General features: G+C 39.7%; 1 protein-coding gene across 11 annotated transcripts in view; it reads left to right on the top strand.

Annotated features, from left to right (window-relative positions):
* The first annotated feature begins 1,908 nt into the window (after positions 1-1,908).
* Positions 1,909-24,256, top strand: part of FGFR2 (fibroblast growth factor receptor 2) — a 94,048-nt gene continuing 71,700 nt past the window's right edge. For 4 of the 11 annotated variants that reach the window (XM_045023894.1, XM_045023895.1, XM_045023892.1 and 1 more), the window contains exons 1-4: positions 1,909-2,347; positions 7,266-7,523; positions 21,717-21,977; positions 22,695-22,769. In XM_045023894.1, coding sequence (XP_044879829.1) covers positions 7,349-7,523; positions 21,717-21,977; positions 22,695-22,769 — 511 coding nt within the window. In that variant the 5' untranslated portion in view covers positions 1,909-2,347; positions 7,266-7,348. The remainder of the gene's footprint in view (positions 2,348-7,265; positions 7,524-21,716; positions 21,978-22,694; positions 22,770-24,256) is intronic. The other 7 variants (XM_045023899.1, XM_045023900.1, XM_045023896.1 and 4 more) reach the window with 3 other exon arrangements.

Consider the following 24,256-nt stretch of genomic DNA (forward strand, 5'->3'; position numbering starts at 1 on the left):
AGCTTGTCTTAATGATGGTGACAAGGTAAAAATACTTCCTGGGAGACAAGTACATATAGTTGTGAACATCTGAAAATGAGTTTCTGATGTCTCAAAGTATGTGAACAGAGAGATACTGTGTTGTGTGTTCACAGTCTCCAAAGAGCCCATTTGTCAACATTGCATGCAGATTAGAAAATGTGCAGTAGCGCTGTGCTTAAATAAGCTAATATTAAATTGATCAACACTCTAATTTAATTTGAGGCAACTACTGCATATTGATCTTGTTGTCAAGCTGATTCCACAGAACAGGCATTACATAGAATCCATCTGAATAACCTTTTTGTTATTAGTATTTATTTTAGTAGCAGTTTAAGATGTTTGAATTATGCATTGTTGTTAAATCTGTGTGTCCAGGCAAATAACTTCTGCTGAACTATTTGATCAGACTCTTCTTTTTAGAAATCAGGAGTGCATTTCTTAAAGGGGCACGGTCAGTGAAAATCCGATGCTAATGTTATGTTTCATACAACAAGGCTTTGCAAAAGCTAAGGTTGATTATTTATTTATTTTATTGTGGTAGCTCCCAAAGGCTCCAGTCAGGATTTCGGGGCCCATTATGGGAGAGGCTATACACACACACAGGTAGGTGCAGTTCCGGTCCCCCAAACTTTCTCAATATAAAGTTTTCCATTTATTTTCCTAATTCTTTTTTTGTTTGAATTTAAATGTTCCTCTGCAGTGTTAGCAACCCAGTCTTTTCACACTGTGCCAGTGCATGACAGCCGGAAAGTGAAAGTGACAAAAAGTAGGACTGAAATTAAGGAGTCTGTTTTCCTTGGCCAGACTGAGAGTGAATGAAGTTCATAAACAAACAGCACCGATGGTGGAAAAATTGGGCTTTTTTTTTTTTTTTTTTTTTTTACAATTTTCAGTTCTAACCATCGGAAGAGTTCTTGAAAACATATGTAATGATATTTTTTCAGTGTTGTTTTAATGGGTGATGCTAAAAAGTGCTGAAATTTCAAGGGTTGACTGTCCTATGCAAGCTACCTATTTTACTGCTTATTTAGAATACCTCTCAAAGCTTGAATCCTTGACATTTAGTATGGCTGATTTTGTGCAAGATTGTTTTCCCATGAAAAATTAGGGTCCGAAGTTCAGCAAAACCCTTCAGCACATGCTTAGCTTGAAACAGGTGTCACTGCCCATCGCCTTCAATGAGAGAAGCTGAGCACGTGATAAACTGCGTTGCTGAATCGGGACCTAGCTGGATAATTTTTTTTAAAAATCAGCTTTTACCCATAAGCTTTCACCTGTGTCTTTTTCACTCTCTTCTTCCCAAGTGGATAAAGTCTCTCAGTAATATTATACATTATGATGGATAGTCCCGGTACAATTCACTACTATTTAGAGCTTGATCTAATTGTCAACTTTCTGTGGACTTCACTGGGTCAGGATCAGTCCCTGTATGAAACAATTAGAAGAGGTTAGGTAGTTTTAAAAAAATATCCTGATATTTTAAACGCGATCGGTTTCCAGCATGAGCTGGGGGAGGACTCGCCTCGCAGACGGTGAGCAGCAGCACACGAGCCTGTAAGTTTCTTTCAGTGCGGATTTTTAAGGGGGATTTTCTCCCTGCTCATTTATTTGTGCCACTTGGAGGCGTTTTCAGAGAGAATGCTCTAAAAGAGAGAGGGAGGCAGAGAAATCCCCGCTCCGAGTCCCTGTGCATCGAAGGGGGAAGAGTCTGCAGAGTTAAACATTGCCTGGGACGGCTGTGATTGGCAGAGGAAAGTAGAACTGTCCAGGAAATGGCTCGAGTTTCAACGAGGGGGGAGTGACCAGGGGAGGGAGGAAGGGGAGAGAGAGGAGTGTGTAGGGGGAGGAAAAAAAGGTTTGTAGACTTGACAAAGCTTTAGAGATTACAACCGGAATTCTGAATGGAGTGGACCTGGACCTAGGACTTTTTTTTAAATCCCAGCTATGCCGTTTTGTTGGATGGAAGTTACTCTTCCCTTTCCCCAAGGCTGGATCTCCTCTCTGAGCCCCTAACTGGAGAAGTGGAGGGAAGAAAAGTTTTGCTGATGATTAAATCGAGGCTTATTTCGTTTTAATCTTTTTTTTAAAATCTATATTCTCCCGGCAACTTGCGTGCGAATTGCGCGGCTCAGGCGCGCCTGTCCCACAGCCCGGGTTTGCCACCGAGGGTCCGAGCGCCTGAATGTGGACTAACCAAGGCACGATTGTTTTTCTTTGGAGAAGTTTCCCCCCCAAGGGAGCCTGTCTTCGTCACTTTGATTCATCCTGCGCACACGCCTGCTGCAGGGGGAAAGCAGATCGCTTACTCGGAGCCTTTTCATTCAAGGTAATTGCACCAGCGGTGGGTGGAGGAAATAGCGCCTTAACGTAGAGGGATTGGGGTCGCAAGGACCCGAAACGCAGCAAGGAAGGACTCCGTGGCTCCGGATCCCTTTCCCATCTCTAGCGCGCCCCCCTCCCCTTTTATTTTTACTTACAAACGGTCCGTGGGCCCCATCCACTCCTGCCTTGCACCCTGTGCAGTCCCGTCCACACCAGCGCAAACCGCTGCGCCGTTCCCACTGACAATAGCTCTGCGCTGGTGACAAGCCGGGCAGCGGCGAATCTGGCTCTGCCCTAGACTCGCAGGAACGTGGAGTTCTGTGGGTATCTGCAGACCCCCCCGCCCCAGCTTAGGCAGCCTGATCTCAGCCCTGCGGGTTTATTTAATGAGGGTGTCTTTTGTTTTGGATTGAGGGAACTGAGGCCAAACACCTAGAAAAAAAGTCCAGTGGGGGGACCCCCCCCCAAGCCTAAAGAAGAGGCTTGATTTTGAATGTTTGATCATTTTCATACCGTGGCCTTTGGCTATGAGCGCCCGGTAGAGCGTCAGTGAAAATGCGCATCCCTCATGTATCATTTCTGCTACTACAAGTAAAATAAAAGAGATTACCTCATCCACTCCAAGGCTGCCTTTTTTTGTCTTTATTGCATGCGGACTTGGTCATCTTTGCTGTTAATTACAGTGAAGCCTGACAAACGTTAACATTCCCTTATTTTTCCTATCCAGGGTTTATTCCTAGCAATTGAATGCCATTTTTCTAACCCAATTCATAGAAATCCTCTTATTAATATTCAGCGGTTACAACAGGAACTAAATTGGCAGGCCTATCAGTAAATCATTATCATACTGTTAATTAAAGGGGAGCTAATCTTTGGGGGCAAAAGTAGAGTACTCGCTTGCAGTAAAAGTGGGGCTAAGTCTTCCAAACCCCTAACAAGTTAAAGCTTGTGTGGCAGTTTTTTAAACCTATCTGGCTGTAGAAGGCCACAGTATAAAATCAACACATGGAATCTTTTAGCAATAGTTGCAACAATCTGTGTCAATGGAGAGAAGAATTTTGCATGGAGCTTAGTGAAAACGTGGAGCAAAAGTTATTAAAATCAAAAGTACAAGAGGTTCCTCATCTAGCCAGGCATGATTTAGATACTTGTTCGGTTTTTTTTAAAGCAATACATAATTTCCCCTTCTTAATGAAATATATATTTAAATGTAAAACTGCCCTTTCAAACAGTGCCCTATTATGAGTTTGGTGTGAAACGCTATCAACATTTAAAACCTCATTGTCTCCTTTGTACCAAATCCCTGTAAATCTTCCACTAGCCTTTACTCATTTTCATCTGAAAAGCCTGTTTGAGCTGAATAGACAGCAATCAGTAGCCTCTGTACCTCTCTCCCTCTCTGGAATGTCAATTAAAATGCAGATTTTTTCCCCCTGATCTCTTGGTGGCAAAACGAGAGAAAAACGGGATAGTCCAGGAAAGTAAATGAAAAGTTCAAACAATGAAGTACCACCGAAACTGCTAGCCAGTTCCCATTAGTCCTCTAGGATTCATGTTTAATAGCTGTGATACTCAGATCTAGTTAGAGATTGAATTGAGATGAGTCTTTTTTCTATATAAGGTATATGACATTAGCTCAATTATACTGTCACTTTTTAACTGCTATACAGCTCATTCCCAGCTGATAGTCATATGATTTCTAGGAGAGATCCATACTTGATTCAGATTTTGGTATCCCCTGATGCCTAACTGTTATACAGTGTGCAATGTATTGATTTGGATAACATGCTGTGTACAAATTGCAACCTCTCTGGGGAGTGATAAACATCATATACACAACAATGGGACGAGATTAAAAAGAGCTCTGGCGATTGAATTTAATTAAAGCCACTCCTGAACAAGTACTGTGTGTGTGTGTAAAGTTGAACTACAGCTTGGAGGAATTTGGTTGTGCTTCCAACCCAGGTTGTTTTCCCATGCTTGTCAGTTTGGCAAAGAAATTTGGGCAGGTATGTGACGAGGTGAAAATTGACTTGATGAGCGGGTGGCAAGGAGAGCGATCAATCATTGGAGGCTGACAGCTCCTCCCCAAAGTGTAGGCTGAGAAGAGAGACAGAGTTCCCTTTCAAGGAGAAAAATAAACACTACGTGTGGCTTTCACTGAGTCTGAGACTCCAGGAGGGATTATGGTATTGTAGTCAGGAAGCCAGAATTGTAGAGGCCAAAAGCATGCTGGGGCTGTGTTCCAAACATTGAGATAGAGGTACATAATTATCCAGAGTAGGAGGTCTTTCCAAATTCCAAAGAATTGTCCACCAGCAACAGTGGCAATTATAATATGAAAAGAATTTGGTTTCATTTCATTTTTTGGGGGCGGGGAGGACTGCTTTGAAATGGGGGATTCTTGAACTGCTTTAACATTTTTTGGTACCTGACATGTTGCAATGCAAATTGCTTAATGCCTGGATGCAAATCTCTGATTTCAGCTTTGCTGTTAAATTGTAAGAGAGATCTGCTGCATTTTAAACCTGCCTTTGCACCACGGATTAAGAGAGCCTATTCTCTCCTGGCAAATGTTCAGATGCAGAGACCGTGCTAATACTCAGGTGTGAAGGAGTCTTGACAGAAGCCTAGTGTTACTGGACCCAAGAATGTTTATGATGAGAGCAGGAATAATTTATATACTTTAAAACCTTTTCAGGGGTTTAATGTAGCCTAAAAATCTGTAATGATTAAAATGTGACCAGAGTTAAATTATATTCCAGACCTGTTTTAAATACATTTAACATTTTAATGTGATATGTTTTCTTTCTTGCAATGATAGTTTACTTGCCTGTGATTATAGTTTACATTTCTATATACCCTTTAATCAAGTTCAAAGAAGGCTTTATAGAAATTTAGTAAATTAGCCTCACAACCGTCCTAAGTCATTAAGTATTGTACCCATTTTACACATGGGTAAACTCACAAAGAAGTGACTCAATTGGCAGAGTTAGGAAGAGAGCCCAGGTACAGTATTCTGGTTCCTGTGCTCTAATTGCTAGGCAGTCAGAGACAAAAGTTACTTAAGCTGGTAGCAAATTCACTCCTGCTTAGTTAGTACTTATTTAAACATTTTTTTTCAGATCCTCTTTACAATCATTCCTTGCAGTGATCTAGTGTTTGTTTCATTGAAGGTTTAATGAGAGCTGTTTCAATATACATTATGAAAACTCATGCAATGTTTACATTTCATTTCACAGAGTATGGATGTGCATGAGATAAGGAGAAAAAAAGCTGTGGCTTGAAACATCATGTGTTAATTAGCAAAAAGTATCCTGCAATTACATTTTAAAAACGTTTAATACATTTCTGCATCTGAAAGTTACTCTGTGTAGTATCTGAAGGGGCAGAAAATATGATATCAACATTTTCCCCATTTAAGGCAGGAGGGTTGGTTTTATGCATTATATAGCTTAAACAGGATATCTGAAGACTGACAGACTCTGAATGAACCCAGTAATACTTATTAAAGGATGAATCCATGTGTCAAACTGTTTAAATGCTGAGGAACCAGGGTGCTGAATTTGTTATGGATAGATGTTTTGGAGAAAGTTCCAGTTAAAAAAAAAATATTGGAGGATGGGAATGGGGAGAAGAGAGAGAGGGACAATGAAAAAGGAATTTTAGATTTTTTTTTCCCTTTTTTTTTCTTCACAACTACCACCACTGAAAATTTCAGTTAGGACTTAATACAACTAAGATTAGTCATTAGCCGGGTCACACAGATCAGAATTAATGATGCAGTTACTTGATTTATTCATTCCCTGAGGAGTAGTCTTTGTGTGTTTGGGGGCAGGGGATGGAGGGAGAAGAGAAAAGTTTGTGTCTGGTCCAGTTGTTAAGCCACTCTGTGTTGGTGCCGGCATTTTGATCCATGCCTGACACGTCATTGTGGTGATTACCAGGTCCATTGTGGGAGCTGCAGGTTTCCTTGGCACTCCATTTTTTCCAGTACATTGGTGTTTCATAAAGGGTGCTCTTCATCCTTTTAAGTGGCTTGTTTTAAAAAGATTGAAATAAGCTTATTTTTCTTGCCTGTATAACGTCTACTAATACACATCTATATTCTGTCTCAATGAAGTCTTTCTAGATACCTGCGTGTATATGTACAGTCTGTGTATATATGTGTATTTATATGTATACTTTGCATGTAAACAAATAGAAATGGTAGATCTTGTGTGATCTCTACCAGAAATGTATTTTTGTGGCAAACATTATTCAGATTTTCATTTTCCAAAACACAGTGAAGTTAGCAAGTGCAGCTGCAAAAACTGGACCATTTTAATTGTCCCAGTCATGCAGACATTTGCACTGACAGTGAAGTTAATGCAGAAGAATGTAAATATACAGGAGAGTTGGAATCCCAAATATAAAATAAAATCTCAAGGAAGATCTAAGTAGAAATACAGCATTTTTAAACTTTTTGCCATTATTGGTTTGTTTTAAAACTTAGCTGACCCTATAGCTATATAGGTGAGGGACCAAAAGGCCATGCAAACTCAAACATATGTTCAAACAATAGCAAGAATAGAATTTGTATAATTGTGGTAATTTTGTAGCATTAAGGGTTATGCGTCTGCACATGTGTGCCTTTGTATTTCTTAGCAAGCTGTATATTTTTCTGTGATTAAAATAGTTCTTTAAATATGTGCTGAGAAACAATTTTGTGAAATCAAGAAGGGCTTGGTTATGCCCGAGGTGATGATGGAAACTGTTAACAGAAAATGAAAAATCACTCACTTTTCTCATGCTTTCAAAGCTGTAAAACTATTTCTCCCCTCCCCCCCCAACCCCCCACACCCCTTGGGTTTTTGTGAAGATTTTCAACTGGCATTCAAGATGATTTCACTGACACTACTAAATCTCTCTCTTCCCTACAGCAGCAGCAACAGTTCCCAGTGAGAAGCTTTTTATCAAGGCTGAAGGCACTGCTTTCAGTCCATGCTTGTGTAGAAGTGTTCAGATGGGATTAAAGTCCACATGGATATATGGAAAAGGACCAGGAACTGGCACTAAAAAGATGGTCAGCTGCAATTCGGGTTGCCTTATATGCCTGGTGGTGGTCGCCATGGCCGGACTGTCTGTGGCTCGGCCATCATACAATTCAGTTGTTCAAGACACCACTTTGGAACCTGAAGGTAAGGCACTCTAGAATACTTCAGCTTCAAAATAAGTTACCGGTAATTTGAAATGGTGCCTGAAATATAACTAAATTACTTTATTTGCCCAGATAAACATAGAGAAAGTGTCAGGTTAGTCCAGAAATAGTTTAATGTATTCTAATTCTCTCCCTTCCAAATATGGGCTCTGATCCGGCAAACATGCATATACTAAACTTTATGCAGGTGAGTTGTGTCAGTGACTTCACTGGGACCTTCGCTCATGTGTAGTGTTAAGCACGTGAGTATATGATTGCAGGAATGGGTCTGTGGTTTCCTTGAAGAGAATTCATCTCCTAGCTGAATGGAGCCACTGTGTTTGTACACATCTGTTACACATTCTGAGCTTTTATTTATATGTGTATATAAAAAAGAAGCATAAACTGTTTTTAAAAAATCCCATTTATTTTTCATCCTTTGTGCTGATTATGTAATTTTGCAGTTCACTCTGCTAGGAGAATGAAAATGGGTTACTCAGTTTTATTTTTGTTTACGGTCAGTTTCCGTTATTGTTTCTAATGCCCCAGCACTAACTCTGGAGTGTCTGGTTTGCAAATTCTACGGGGGAATGCTTAAATCGAGAAAGAGAGAGAGTGTGATTTGGAAACCACACACTCCAGAGTTTGTGCTAACATATTTAGTTTGTGTTAATATATTAATTCCAGTGAAAACAAAGAGTAATGGGAACATTTCTATTGATAGTATGTTTTATACAAACAAGTTCTTATAAAATCTAATATTTTGAGTCTAAATGTGTCAGATACTGTTTCTTTAGGGATATCCTTGCGCCAAACTGCTTTATTTGTTGAATTTTAAGAAGGTGTTTTTATTATAACATGTTTATTGTATTTTAAGTATATTTTTTGTTATGCTGTACAGCACCCTCAGTGGCCCCCTAAGCACCTCAGTAGGGATGGTTCTTTCTTAATAAAGTTATCTTGTAATACAACGCACTGATACATTTCTAATAATTGGGCTGTCAAACCAGTCTTCTCAAAATAATTGTGTATTGGCCACTTCCTCTCCCAAAAGCATTGTTTAAATAATTTGGCCGTCTCTCTGTTATATTGTTCACATACAAGAATACAGCTTTGGTTTTCTTCAATGTATTTTAATGCTGAACTTATTTGTTTCAACCCATTATGTCTAAAAATAGGTTTCACCAGTTAGTGAATTTTAAAAATAAATTCCTAGTACATTCTTATAGAAAAGTGAGGTTGAATTATTTAGATATGAGTGCTCTGCCCTCATATACATTCATAAAATATTAGCAAAGTATTGTAATATTGAAGTCTGTCATCAATAGAGATTATTGGTAGCAAAGTAATTTTGCTCACGGTAATATGAAAATTAAAAAAAAAAAAAGGGCCAGACTCTCATCACTGCTTAATGGACCTGCTTGTTTAATAGCCCACTAGGTGCTTTCTTGATTTTTTGAGAGCATGACAAAATCATGAATGATTCTGCTTTCACGTCTGCTGTTTATGGCAAGGCCTTATGGCTTTAGGGTTAATGCAACAGGAATGTGATTTCATTGCAGGGCAGTATAGGAAGAAGACAAATGTTTTCATCTTATGGTCGTCATCATTTTTCAGTTTTCTAGGGAAGAAATAACCATTATTTTTATTTTAAACTTACAATTCTAAAATATGATGCCTACAAAATGAGTATCCATGGGATGAAATCTGGATCTTATCAGAGTGTAAATTATTGAAAAGAATGTCACTTACATAAAACAATGTCAGATGTGAGAACACTGAATTACTACCAGCAAAGCGAAAATAGGCTTTTGAATTAATGGCATAATAGCTTTCGTGTTGCAGAATAGAGGGAACTCTGTGAGATTATATTGGAGATGTGGGAAACAAAAACTCCTTTTTGCTTATTTCCAATATATCTTGGCACTTTGGGAGCTCATCTCGGTCTGTTTATAGAGCAACTGGCTCAGTGGGGCTTGATTCTGACTGTGGCCTCTAGGCAGTACCGTAATAAATAATATTTACACAGTAGACTACATCTATCAAAAGCAAGCCATTTTATCTTGCAGTGTCATGTATACTCACTAAGGGCCCGATCCTGCCAGCAGAGTGCTGGAACAATTTGTGTAGTGGGGGTGCTGAGAGCTATTGAACCAAACTGTAAACTCTGTATATGAGGGAAGCCACATCAGGGTAGAGGATGCGGCCGTACTCCCAGCAGCCCTAGTTCCAGCACCTCTGCCTGCCAACACTTACTGCTGATTGGAGTGCGTCCTACCGCAAGTCCTAGTAAGAACTAACATTAGCAGTGTTTGCAGCAGCAGAATGTTAAGGACTCATTTTAAGCCCGCTTGTGTGTCTATAGAATTATACCCAGCACTAAACGTTACGGGGGCGAGTAGTTCTGAGCAGGGGGAGTAACACAATCTCCACTTTTGAATGATTGTGATATTTAGAAAGAAGTATATTCAACAGCATATAATGGAGTTCTTCTGTTATTGCACACTCACACTATGCAGTCTTTTGATTGTAGCCAGCCCTTAAAATGCTGGGGTGGGGTGTGGGGGGAAGTTGACCGCACACACAGGGTTACTTTGTGAACTGAATAATTAGTTTAGACACACATTTGATAAAGGGCAAGCTAACCCTTGACCTTCCTTCACCCAAGTTGTCTGTTCTGAAGCCTGCTGGCTAGCTAATTTAGTCCCCTCCATGCAGGACTTTGACACTGCGCTCTGTATACCCAGACTGTCTACTTCCACCTTTTCCTCACAAATTCAGGAACAATTGTTTTTAATTTCGCTCTGTTTTTAAAGCCCTAGTTTAAACTCTCCATAAGGCACAGCCCAATTCCAAGCCCTGTGAAAAACACAATAGTTTAAAATTAGTCTTAAAGTGTACTCAAGAGAGTCAAGGGAGTAGCAGGGTATACAACAATCTCTTCAGATGGGTATCACCCGGGGTGGTTATGCTTATGTTAGACACACAAGTGACTAATAATTTGTCATTTGATATTTAACTCAGTAACAGGTATTCACTAATAGTAAATGAATGTAAATACCAGCTGGTGCAATTAAATACCTAAAGCTGTTCATTAATATCTGTAAAGTGTTTCATAATCCACCGGCAAATAACTGTGCTTAATGTAAAAGTCACTTGATTAATACAGTCCAATCACAATTAAATCAAGTAGCACAATCCAATCTAAGTCAGAATTCTTTTCATCATTGCTACCCAGCCTTGATTCGCCAGTGGAGGGACAGACATCGGAAATGAAAAGAAGAGCAAATAAAAATAAAAAATGAGTTAAAATCCCCTATTATGCAGGTTGTGAGGGGAATCCAGCAGAAGAACACATTTTAACATAGCTTTTATTTTTTTCCCTGTGTGAAAACCTCTTCTTTTGTGCAGGATTGCAGGAGATATTCCAGAATGCATATTTTTGTGACACTACAAATACTATTGGTAGCACTGACACTTTTGGTATGAGTCAAGTCACAGAATGATGCATTTTGGGATGTCTTCTTATCTAAAGAAATAAGAGAATTTCAGAGGGAAGAAAATAAGTTCCAATTTTCCCTTTTAAATTATATGCGTGATAGGGGCAAATAAATCTCTGTTTTAAACTCAGTTTTCACTTGAGTCGTGCATGGTGTAACTATAGCATGTTAGAGCAAAACTGCATCCATTTCACTCAGCCCCAGTGGTATGGCAGCTCACCGGGTAAGAAGCACTTGTCAGCATGAATAAACTATAATTAAGAGGAAAAAAAGGCAATTGGTATTTCTGAGACGAGTGTGGAAGTGGCCATGTTGTGTTTATGTGACACCTTTTGAAACACTCAGTCATAAAAAAGAGCTCCAATATTTAAAGAACAGGTTTAATTTTTAAATATAAGCCATTAGCTTTGACTTCTGTTAAACAATACTAAAGCAGTTTAGAAAATGGTCTGATGGCCACTTCCACTGGGCTCTTACACTCGAACTCTATGAAAGTCTCACACATATTCTCTAATCACCATGGGTTCTATTGCTCTAGGAACCCCGGGCACCCTGAGTCTTGATTCATACACTGGGATCTAGTAAGATGTTCCTCAGACTCCATGTGCATGTGTGCCAGGTTGCCGCTCCTAAAGTATTGTATTTTTTGGTTGGTTGTGGTTACATGGTTCGTGCTCCCAATCTAAAGGCATTGTGGAATGGCATGACGCATCAGAATCCTCCTTCCTACTCCTCAACACAGAGAAAGGAGACCAGCTACATGATGTACAGAGATGTGCCCTGTTTGTGAATAGTACTGGGGGATTCCTTTAGGTCCCTGTGCTAGGGATTATGGGACGCCTAGCATCTTCACTAAAGGTTATCTTATTTCACTGCAAACTTTGGACTTTTAAAAAGACCGACTTAGTTTTAGTTTTAATCTGCTTCTCTGAACTCAAAGAAGGATAGTTAAAATTACACTTCAGCATAGCTACAAAGATTTTCTCCTCTGCCAGTGACTTCAAATTGGTGGTCGGTAGGTGATAGGACAATAAAAAATACTTCAGTTTGGTCTGCATGCTTTGTAAAAGGCAAGGCACTATAGATATGTGAACACAAATAATTTTGACTTGATAAAACTTCGAGCCATTTATAGTGAAAGTCATGGACATTGAGGCCTTGTCCCCATTAAAGGATTAAACGGTGGTAGTAACTGCCCCTGGTTCTTTTTAGCATGGCTCCAAGAAAATCCAATGGTTGGAAGCTGAGTTCAGAAAAATTTGAATTGAAATTAAGATACAAATTTGTAACTGTGGTAATGAACCACTGGAAAAGATTTATCAAGGGACGTGGTAAATTCTCTATCAGAAGTATTCTTTACAGCACGATTTAGCTATGCTCTTGTTCAACAGCAAGTTTTGAAGCAAGAATTGCTGAGTGAAGTTCTATGGCCTATGTTATACAAGAAGTCACACTAGATGATCATGAACATCCATTTTGGACTTAAATCTATGAACCTTTAGCATGGACAAGGCCTAAATCTACAGGCATGTGCGTATTAAACTGCTGTATTGATCACACACAAGCATGTGTTAAAACTTCAGCACATCAGCTATATTTGCATTTTTTTCAAAGTATCAGAAACAATTGCACATTGTAGGCTAATTTGCTACATTTTAAATCCTGTCCCTTTTTATAATCTTGGGGTTTACTTTTTGGTTTTTAGTTTTTTCTGGGCCAAAAACATTTCAGACTGGTTGCGTTCTTTTTTTTCTCTAACATATGACTAAAAAACTAAAACAATTCAATGGATGTGCATTTTTCTAATTTTAAAATAGTTACTCCTCAGTAGAGAACTTATAACTACATTTTAGCCCATACTTAAATTTGTACAGGCAAGATACAAACTCATTAAGACAGAGTCTGCAGTTGTGTCAGGATTTTTATTGTAACTATGTGAGGTTGTAATATATATGAGACAATGGGCTATTATAGCACTGCAATAATAAATGTGGCATGACTCGTAATGAATATTTTCTACACCTAGGTTTCCAACTTCAGTAGAAGTAGTTGAATCCCCTTCCTTCTATATACAAATACACAAAGATTAATATTTGCTTAAAATAAATGTTTAGTTTGGAAACAGACGGAAATATAAAGAAAATACTTAACTGTATTCTAGTGCCTTAGTGAATCACCACTGCCTTCTGGTCAGGCTGAGCCTTGCACTGTGTCCCCTCAGCCCAGCTGGGTGTTTAGTCGACCCTTTTGGTTTGAATCTATATAGTAGCACATCCTTGGGGTAAGGATATTAACTTCTATCCCTCTGTGCAAGGGCCTCCTCTTATATATAGAGGGGGGCACGCTGGCTGGTCCTTGTCTTCAAGGCTCTTGGAGGCCCCCTCTGATCCTAACTTCCTGTTAAAGGGGAGTTAAGGGAACCCAGGGCCATCCACTGCACTGTCTGCAGCTCAGGGCCCTTAAACAAGGCAGGCAGAATCAATCCTCAGCAATTCTCCTGCTGTGCCCATAGCTCCTGCCTACCTCCCTTAGTTCTCTAGGCTTCTTCAAATACATCTGCAAGTCTTCACTCACCACTGAAATGCAGATACTTCTGTAATTCGTTCAGGATTAACATGCAGCTCTTGTTGTAAATCTATAGCACATCACTGCTAGGTGGTAGATACAGCATCTTAAGTTAGCAATTAAAAAAAAATTGACCCAATTCACTAATATTACCTACTGCCAAGGAGAGAGTTCTGGGACAGGGAATCACTTTGATATTTATTTATATTGTATTAAAAATATCCATGCCTTTTAAAATAGCTCTGGGGCCATCAAGCTGTGCAGATATCTAGACTGTGTAACTGCCTCCTCCTGTTACCTCATCCTCCCTTCCCCCAAGTGCTATTGTTTGTTACTCTCACTGGTTGCATCTTGTTTTAAATTCGGTCCTGACCCTGCTTTGAGAGCTGCAAAGGCAGAGCCCTATGCTCAGAGCCCCATTGAAGCCAGTGGGGCTTTGCACAGGTGGAGGTGTCTGATCACATGCAGTACATTGCAGGATCAGAATGGTGGACTATAAGTTCTCTGGATAAGGAACTATCTTCCTGTGTGCTAATACAGTTCTAGCGCATTGGGACCCTGATCCTGACTGGGTCCTATAGGTACTACAGCAATATGAATACAGATATATGATACCAGGCTTTAATGCTGATTAACCAAAGTGGTTATATTTGATTAAAAGGCCTGTGCTGACAGCCTTAGGTAGCATGTCAGGAAAGGGAATGCTCTGAAAAAACAGCCCATCTGGGAGTAAAGTGGGAGGTAGTAAAGACTAGTTTACAGATTCTGCAGTTTAAAATACTTAAAGCAGTGGTTCCCAAACTTTTTTTTTCGCGGACCACTTGAAAATTGCTGAGGGTCTCGACGGACCACTTAATGATCTTTCCAAATGTTGTTTGTACTATTAGCTAACTATTTTAAAACACTTTGGATAAAAGTGTTATATAAAAAAATTAATAGTTAAATTTTTTTTGTTCTACAAATAAATAGCACACAACTCATATTTTAATATCAGTAGTGTTACCTTTCTAATGCGATCGATGTGCCCTCTCTCCCCCACCGCAGCAGCCCCCGAGCTGGAGCTGGGAAGGAGGAGGGTCTCTGCCCTGCCACAGCAGCCACAGAGCTGGGGCCAGGAAGGAGGGCTGGAATTGGAAAAGGTTCAGAAAAGGGCAACAAAAATTATTAGGGATATAGAACGGCTTCCATATGAGGAGAGATTAATAAGACTGGGACTTTTCAGCTTGGAAAAGAGGTGCCTAAGGGGGGGATATGATAGAAGTCTATAAAATCATGAGTGGAATAGAGAAAGTAAATAAGAGAGTGTTATTTACTCCTTCTCATAATACAAGAACAAGGTGCCACCAAATGAAATTAATAGGTAGCAGGTTTAAAACAAACAGAAGAAAGTATTTTTTCATGCAACGCACTGTCAACCTCTGGAACTCCTTGCCAGAGGGTGTTGTGAAGGCCAATACTATAACGAGGTTCAAAAGGGAGCTAGATAGATTCATGGAAGATAGGTCCATCAACAGCTATTAGCCAGGATGGGCGGGAATGGTGTAACTAGCCTCTGTTTGCCAGAAGCTGGGATTGGTTGACAGGGCATGGATCACTTGATGAGAATCTGTCAGGTCATTCCCTTGGGGGCACCTGCCATTGGCCACTGTCAGAGGGCAAGATATTAGGCTTGATGGGCCTTTGGTCTGACCCAGTATGGCCATTCTTATATTAGGATAACAATCTACTAATGTGTCCAGCTAATGGAGTTATTACTTTAGCTCCAATGATAGGGGTCTGTACTTTGGAGCTGACGGTCATAGGTTCAAGTCCTGCTGATGACATGTGGTTTGGTCACCATAACTGCAGTATAATTAAAGGATACTTAATAAAGTAACTGGTGTGACTCCCAAGAGCACACAGTGTGTAGCTAAACCCAGGAACATGTAAGACTTGGTATTTCCCATGTGTATTGTGTACTCTTGCAGCCATAACTCCAGGGTCACTTCTGTGGTAAGGTTCTTTCTACTGCAGTAAGGTGGACTGTGAATGCTGGGTGAAATTCTCACTTCCTGTGCAAAGCCTGAACAAATAGGGGACCAACGCAGAGGTTCTTGAGATGCAACCATCACTCGCTAACCTGGAGGCAGGACATGTGACACTGAGGCAGCCACTTTGCAACCACCAATCCAGTGCCTGAAATAGTTTCTGTGTCCCACTATGCCCTCCCTCGTCCTTATGTAGGGTTTGTAGCTAGAGACTGTGTAGTTTGGCCTTACTTCATTGCCTCCCCAAGAGCCTGCTGGGGCATCCTGTGCAGTGGGCCACCCTGGACCGTAATGCTATCACCTGCAGAGCACTCTGGAGTTCCTTTGCAATACACTTCATGTTGTCTCGAGCAGTGGAATGGTGTCATTTCTGTTGTATTCTGTCCCCTCCTTAGCCGCGTCGGGGGAAATGTGACTTTCACACATGGTGAATAAGAATCCTGGGTAATCAGCTCTTTTACAGAAATTGCAGTTATTTATTTTAAATGCTCTATTCTGCCATGCACGATCTACATCCTGGTATTCACTGCCACGACTAAATAGAGCTGAAAGTAGCTCTCTGCAGGAGTATGCAGCATTACTTCTCTCATATTGATAACCAACCAATTTCCAACCAGTATTACTTGAAATGGAAGTAATCACACAGGGATTCATTTTAGGTATGTTTCTGAGGCTTTCCTCTTTGCTAGTAGGATCTTCAAATGTTGGAACACTTTGCTATTTCTCCATCATTATTTTTTTTTTAAAGTCCTCAGTGCTTAGGAAAACAAGTCAGCGCCGGGTAATATTTTCCCCTTCCCATGATGATGTTGGGAAATATTTCTACTGGAGGAGATTCATTTTTTTTTCCCTCCCTGTCCTAGTGTGTGTAGCATGGGAGAGACATTATTATGGTCCCGTAGGCTCACACTGTAATTACTCACTGTTGCTGTAAAGTATACACTCATTGGAGAATGAGGCGTACAGAACATGACATCATAACTTAACTTGTTTTGCAAGTTTCCTCCACCAGGGCAGAGTCACTTTCCCTTTTGAAATGGCTTTCTAATGTATATTTTTCATCTCAGAGCTACACCTTTTTTCATCTTATCTCATTGGTGGTAGAGCCCTGCATACCTCAGACTAGCTGAGAAGCCCACTTCTTTATAGACTAAAGATCAAAGGGTTAAAGGATGCCAGAAAAAAAAATCCCTCAATTTATGGGAATCTGTTTCTTAACATATTTTGTAAATGAGGCTACGATTTGAAATACAGTAGTATAAGTAATTTTGTTCAGTAGTTTCTTTGAAAGAGAACTGGAATTTGTCTCACTTTTCTTCTGTCTGTAACAGTCAGAATGATGTCCAGTTCTCATTCTTTGGTGCTATTTATTTTATAAAGACTTTTGCTTCTGATTGTACTGACATTTTAAAAATTTCTTTTTGAGGAAAAAATTAGTCTTGGCGGGGGGGGAGAGAGAGAGCGTGTTCTGTGTTTTGAGCATTGGCCTGCTAAACCCAAGGTTGTGAGTTCAGTCCTTGAGGGGGCCATTTAGGGATTTGGGGCAAAAATCTGTCTGGGGATTGGTCCTGCTTTGAGCAGGGGGTTGGACTAGATGACCTCCTGAGGTCCCTTCCAATCCTGATATTCTATGAAGAGATTCTAGTAGTTTGGGGGTGGCAAGTGGAAGATGTGGCAAGAATGATCCCCGCACTATTAAATGAGGGGTGGTGGTGGTAGTGCCCACCCTTTGTGAACTGTGCTCCTTGAACTTCACCTGCTGCCTGTTGGTTTCTGGATAGTGCTAAAGGTTTTGTTTTTGACCTACGAAGCCCAAATGGTTTGGGACTTTCAGTGCTTTATTAGTGACATAGATTCCAAGGCCAGAAGGGATTACTGTGGTCATCTAGACTGACCTCCATAGACCCTAGACAATTCCTAGAGCGTATCTTTTAGAAAAACATCTAATCTTGATTTTAAAATTGCCAGTGTTGGCGAATCCATCATGACCCTTGGTTAAGTTCTCCCAATGGTTACTTACTCTGTTAAAAATGTGCATGTTATTTCCAGTCTGAACCCGCCTAGCTTCAACTTCCAGCCAAGTTGGCTTGTTATACCTTTCTCTGTTAGATTAGCCTTAGGATAGCCACTCTTCCCATCCCATAATGACACAATCCCCTCCCCTCCCCAGTTGAAAAGAGAGGGGGCTGGCAGTTGAGTCTTCTCTGTGAGGGGCTGTCAACTTTGCAACCAGCCTCTCTGATTCATCACTACAGGCTGGGTCTTTGTGCTGCAGAGGGTGTTTGGTTATTTTAAGGCTTTTGAAGTGGAAGAGGCTTGACTGGGGGGAGGGGATAAGGCTTTTGTGAAGGTGGAGAGCTTTTGGGGAATCTTTGCTGGGGCTTATTTATTTATTTATTTTTGGGGTGGGATCTGTTGTTAGCTGATGGTTAGCTTGTTTGACTCTAAGTATGATATCCACATTCTTAGCTTGTTGTTAATATTTTAATAAATTTAGAAAACATAATAAAATACATATATAAGTCTCTTGTTTAGATTGGTCATGCCCTAAATGGAAATGCTGTCTGGAATATAACTGAATTCATAGTAATATGAAAATGAGCTGTGGGAATTTCCACAGTCTCTCTTCTGGCCACTTGGCTCTTAAGCAAACAGCATTTACACCATTTGTTCAGGATGGTCGGTTGGCATAAACCATGCTGAGAGACGTGGGGAGGGCGGGGTTGAGGGGAAAGACACCCAAGCCTGTTTGTCAAACATTTATCCCAGAGGTGCCCAGTTTCGCAAGGAACTCTCTCTTGCTTTTTCTCCACCTATGTTGTCATGGGTATGTTCATGCACAGGCCCTGCTTTTCACGTCTGACCTTAAAATAATGATGTAACTGTCAGCAGATAAGTGACATGAATGTAAAAGAAAAGGAGTCTTTTTTTCAAGAATTAAGAATTGAACTGCAGTTTGAAATCATTAAAAAAATTTTTTTTTTTTGAGGGTGGAAGGAAAGAGAGTTACATTGTTTAATGCACCACTGGAGGCACTCAGATACCATGGTAATAGGGGCGATATAAGAACCCGAGTACTATAAGATACAAAGAGTGTTTGGCTGCATCCGTCTTCCACACCCGATTGAGTAAATTGTCAATTTACAAACTTGGCCTTAGGGGCCAAATTGGACCTATATGCTATGGAGCTGTGTCGGAGGGAGGTGCCAACCTCTGCAATTGTGAAGATTTCCTTGATGGTGGGGAGTCATAGCTTTCCCCTTTTCCTTTTGGGGTGCCAAATGTCTGGTAGTATTGAGCTGGCCTTGTGCTTGAGGGAACTATAAAGGCTGCAGCTGAGGCAAACTCCAGGATGCAGGCACAAGAGAAGCCAAAGATCCTTGTGTCCTTGTGCACCCATATGAGGTTGGGTTGCAGGAACAGCCCCAGTGTGGGCCTAAGGGCCAGCATTAATTGGGTTACACAGTGTGTGAGTGCAGAAATTGGCCCTGTATTCCTCGCTCTAAATCTCATCTGAGTGTAAAAATATTTATTAACTGGGCGCAGAGTACTTGGAGAGGAGGGTAATTTTGTAGAGTACTGTAGTTGGCGGGAACAGTTAACAGTTGAAACCTGTTGACCTTTCACTATGAAACTATTGGACAGGATAGTGCTTCAGTGTCCCACCTGTTCCCTGTTTGCATTTGGGCACCAATTCAACACCCACACTGGAAAAGTTTTATAGGCAAACATTATAAAAAGTGGCAGTCTTAAGTGCCTCTATAAACACAAAGCCTTACCTGAAATAGCTCACTCCTTCCAAACACTGCTTATTTCATGACAACTCCTGGTGCTTTACCTTCCTGCAGATGATATTAATAGAGAATAATGCACTAGGTCAAGGATTACTAATTTGTACAGCTCAGTATATGAGCTGTCCATTCTTTGTTGGCTTACTAGTAATTTTTCTTTTAGAGCTGTGGTTAAATATGACTTTTGACTTGTGCTGAAAGATTAAGTAGGATAGCCATTTAAAAAGAATTAATTTAGGGATGGAGTTTGAATATGGTTTATCTTTCACAGCATGTAGTCACAGTTGGAGTAATCTGTATGGGGAGACATTGCAAAGGGATCCAGAGAGCCCGGACTGCTAGCTTTCTTGAACTGTTCAGTACAAAACCCTTGTAACAGAGAAAGGGAAGGCTGAATAATGTTATCAACACCTATATTGGCATTTTAAAAATTTAAACAAAGTCATTTTTAAAGATGCCTGTAAATTGTTGGCATAGAGTAATTCGGTAAAAGAAATTTACTGTGAAGATAGAGCCCACTACAGAAGCTACAGAGAAGTCTGTCAACTCTTGTACTGCAGAGTAAATTTGTCATCTTGTTTGTTTTGCAATTTCAGGTAACTTAAAAAAAATCTTTGGCACTAGGGTGTGAGTTTTTTCTAGTTTTCTTGGGTTTAATCTTTACTGATATGAAATATATGTAGAAACCACTTGTCCTCCATCTGGAAATCACTTTTGTAATAGCACCATTTGGTGCACTATGTTTAACCCGTATAATGGATCCATGGAATTCTTAATATGCCAGCAAGACTAAGGTGGGTGAGATAAAATGAGTTTGTAAAAAGTGTCAAGCTGTATTATAGCTCTTTGAAGACTTTGGCTAAAGACTGTTGTTCCCAGAAGTAAGAGTTGACATCACCTATTTTAAGATGATGCTTGGCTCCCAACTTCAAAATATGTATATTTTATTTATACATGTGGGCATACTGTACAGTTGGTGTCGGCATGTTGAAGGATATTTGTTGGGGTTCTTAGGAGCTGGAGAGCAGCTGCTCCACATGACACACCCTCCTCAGTGTCCATCATGCTCCCCTTCTTTGCTTGCGATTCCGCTCTGGAGAAAGGGAGGAGGAGTTCAAGTGTGGAGGAGAGTAGACTGTGACTACATAACTGGTTCTGGGAGGAGCCCATGGGTACAGAGGGACCAACTCCCTATGCAAATTCCTCCGTACAATGAAGCCTTGGGCTTTGTGGGGTTTCTAATTCTCATGCTCCATGTCTCACAAGGACAGGAATCTGTCCCTCTTGAAGGGGAAATACTGAGGTAACTGTGAAGTGAATTTTCAGTGTTCTTTTGGGTTTTATTTTGGGAGAAGATGATTTCTCTCATAATAAATATAGAAAAACTTAATTTGCATATCAGATTTGTTTTAAGAAAACAGCTGCTGAAGTTCTTGTGAATATCCTGGTACAGTAAGGGAACAGAAGGGTGAACTGTCTGATCTTGAGTTTGAAAGCTTCACTCACATGTCACTAGGTGTTCACATTCTACTCAGGAGAGAGCGTGAAGTACTGAAGTACTGAAGAGAACTAATTCAATTGAAAAATATGACTGTAAGCTGGAGCAGAGAGTGGGCAGTATGGAAAACAAATATAGAAAGTTTGAAAAAGGAGCAGAGAGGTGCCAGAGAGAGGGGATAAATTAGTCATGTATGCTGTGTATAAGCAACGGATTTATGCAAGCTTAGATTTTGTTCTTGTATCACCTTATCCCTATTCAGAACCTCTCAGGTAGAAAAATGTTTTGTTTCTATTTCTAATTTCTCTTGGGGAAAATATTGATTCATTTAAGTACAGGGATGAAGTAAATGTCCTCAATTTTGAATTAGTTTTGTGAGTCACCCCCCTCCCCAAAATTGCCTTGAGATCTTCAGAATCTCAGACTCTGAGACATTCACCTGTCCAGAATTAGAATATTTTGTAGGCAGCTTTTGGTTAACACACAATAAGAATGTTACAGGATTAACATACAATAAGAAACAGTTGTGTGATGTGCCTCTTTATAATCACACGCAAAGCTGTCCCAATGAAGAGAGGAAGGACCACTGATGCTTTGGCAGGGACTTTCTTTGTGGTTTACTTTTCACAAGCAAAATGTGCTCCATAACTGCATGCCTTTCAATTTTATGAAACAGGTTGCTGGGAGAATCTGATAATTAAACATTTTCTTAACATAACTTAATTTCTGTGGATGAAAGGGGCCTTTACTGACTTTTGTTGGCAATTCTCTCCTTTCCCTTTTTCTTTTTCCTCCTTCCTTCCACTTTTGCAGAGCCACCAACCAAATACCAAATTTCTCAGCCAGATGTGTACTCAGCACTTCCAGGCGATCCACTTAAGTTACGTTGTCAGTTGAAAGATGCCATCATTTGGACTAAAGATGGGGTCCAGTTGGGGCCTAATAATAGAACAGTGATTAGTGGGGAATACTTGCAAATTAAAGATGCTGCACCCAGAGATTCGGGCCTCTATGCTTGCACTGCTGTTAGGACTACAGAAAGTGATACTCTATACTTCATTGTAAATATTACAGGTGAGTGAGCTGAACACAGATCTTGCATGTAGTAGCAATTTTCAGTATTAAAAGTGCTATATGAAACTACATTCTGTTCTAATTCGAAGAAGTCCAGTGAGACATAAAATAGGATACACAGAATAGCCTTTCATATAGTGAAGTTTCTAATATTTTCCCCTTGAGCCAGATCCTGAAAAGGTATAAATTGGCATAATACTTCATTTACTTCAATGGACCTATGCTGATTTACACCACCTGAAGATGTGACCCTTTGCTTTATGTGTAAATTACTGGATTAGATTATACGGAGTGACCACAATGATAAAACAGCCTGTGTAATGTATTTATGAGAAGTATAAGCATATCCTAGAACCAACCACACAGTTCTGCATGTTGCTGTGTTACCTGCATCCTATAATCTGTCTAGTGACAAATCATTCCTGAGACAATTAGAGATTTTAAGAAGAAAAGAATCATAATTGGAAAGAAATAGATTTTCTGTAATTAGCAACCTTGCTTTGAAATCTTTACAGCAATTTCAGGATTATTACCCAGTTTTAATAGGTTTTGCAAGAATAATACACATTTTATGATTGGGTTTGCTGCTCATTTAACTTCGGCACATTTAAAGAAAATCTAATCCAGATGTACCTTATTTAGGTGTTCTAAAGTGTAGGAAATTGTGTGTGCTACAAAATGCATCATATAAAAGATATGATCATCTTTAATATGCAGATGCTCTTTCATCTGGAGATGATGAAGATGACAATGATGGCTCAGAGGATTTTGTGAATGACAACAACCATATGAGTAAGTAACAGCTGACTGCTGGAGGTGACTGGCAGGATCCATGTGGAAAGTAGTTGCTTTCTAACCTTTTGCACTGTCAACTACTTGGCTTCTTGGCTCTTAAATGCATGTGATATCAAATAGCAATAACTTTTCCCAACTGTTTTCTCTGTATAACATATTTCATGACACTGGAACATAAAAATAAACTAACATTGTTGCATACCCAGTTTGTTTTACTGGTCTGTTCTTTCTATCTTAGCTTATCATTAACTTTTTAGTAGTTTTCCTTCTTCCTAAATTAAAGTTAACCATTTTTGTGTTATGGAGTCCAATTTATAAACTATCATCCCCTTTCACTTTCTGCTCTTGTGTCTGATTTGAAGTTTAAAGAAAAATAATCTGTTTGAGAATGAGTTAATTAAAAGGTGGTTTGGAACTATTTTTAACTGAACCTTAATGGACCAAATCCTGCAGCCTTTACTCAGGCAGAAGTTCTACTGGAGATAATTAATGGACTTGGAGACAATGGGATTTATTCCTGGAGTGAGGACTGCAGGATTTGATCCCATGGAAAGCACTTTCTCTAATTAGTCCAACTAAACTTGAACATTTATGATACTCAGTTAATGTGAAAGTGGATTAAAAGAATCTGAAACCTATGTGGACATTAAACTTCCTTCCCTTTTGGTTATTTAGAGAGTTATTAATATGGCATAAATGGATCAATCACTAGGAGCAAAAATATATTCATACTGATTTCTTATGTGGCTTCACGGAATTATTATCAAAGCCTTGTGGATTACTGGTAGTGTGTCATTGTGCACACTTTTGTAGTATCACTGACTTAAAGAACATAGACTGTTACATTTCACATTAACTTACTTAAAGATCATGCATTAGAGGTGTCATATCGTTACAGTATGTAGCAGTCAAGCAGTACATTCATTCTTCAGGCTGCTTTGTAATTAGCTCTCCTTTGGCATATAATATGCTGTGAAACGTTAGATGCTATTTAAATTATATAATTTCTTAGCTGACTGTTTGGCCCCTGCCATCTGTCAGTGCGATTAACCCAGTCTGATTCACAGGTGCATCTTAAAGTGGCCGAGATTAAGCAGCTCTAGGCTGCATTGACAAAGGAATGTGGTGGCAAGGATAATGTCCATATTTAAATTACCATCTTCAAGTTTGTTTTACACTTGCTGAAAAGATTTTTGTGGCATTTTTTAACAAGTTAGTCAATACAGTGGAGCTTCTGAACCACACTAATAACTGTGGGAGAGACATTTGATGGAATGAATGTTGTGAATGACTAAAGTGAGCAAAGAGGCAAAGTCCAGACTGCTGCCTCACAAAAGTGCTTTGTTTGCTTATTTAACAAGTTTAATTTACTACTATTATTTATATGTTCTGTAGTGTATTTTGCCACAGTAGTGACATTCTTGTAATATGAGTCTTCATTGTAGGCCATTGCTAACTCTTTGCTGAGAAGAGGGAGAAAGACC

The sequence above is a fragment of the Mauremys mutica genome, chromosome 7 (genome assembly GCF_020497125.1).
Source record: "Mauremys mutica isolate MM-2020 ecotype Southern chromosome 7, ASM2049712v1, whole genome shotgun sequence".
Lineage (NCBI taxonomy): Eukaryota > Metazoa > Chordata > Testudines > Geoemydidae > Mauremys > Mauremys mutica.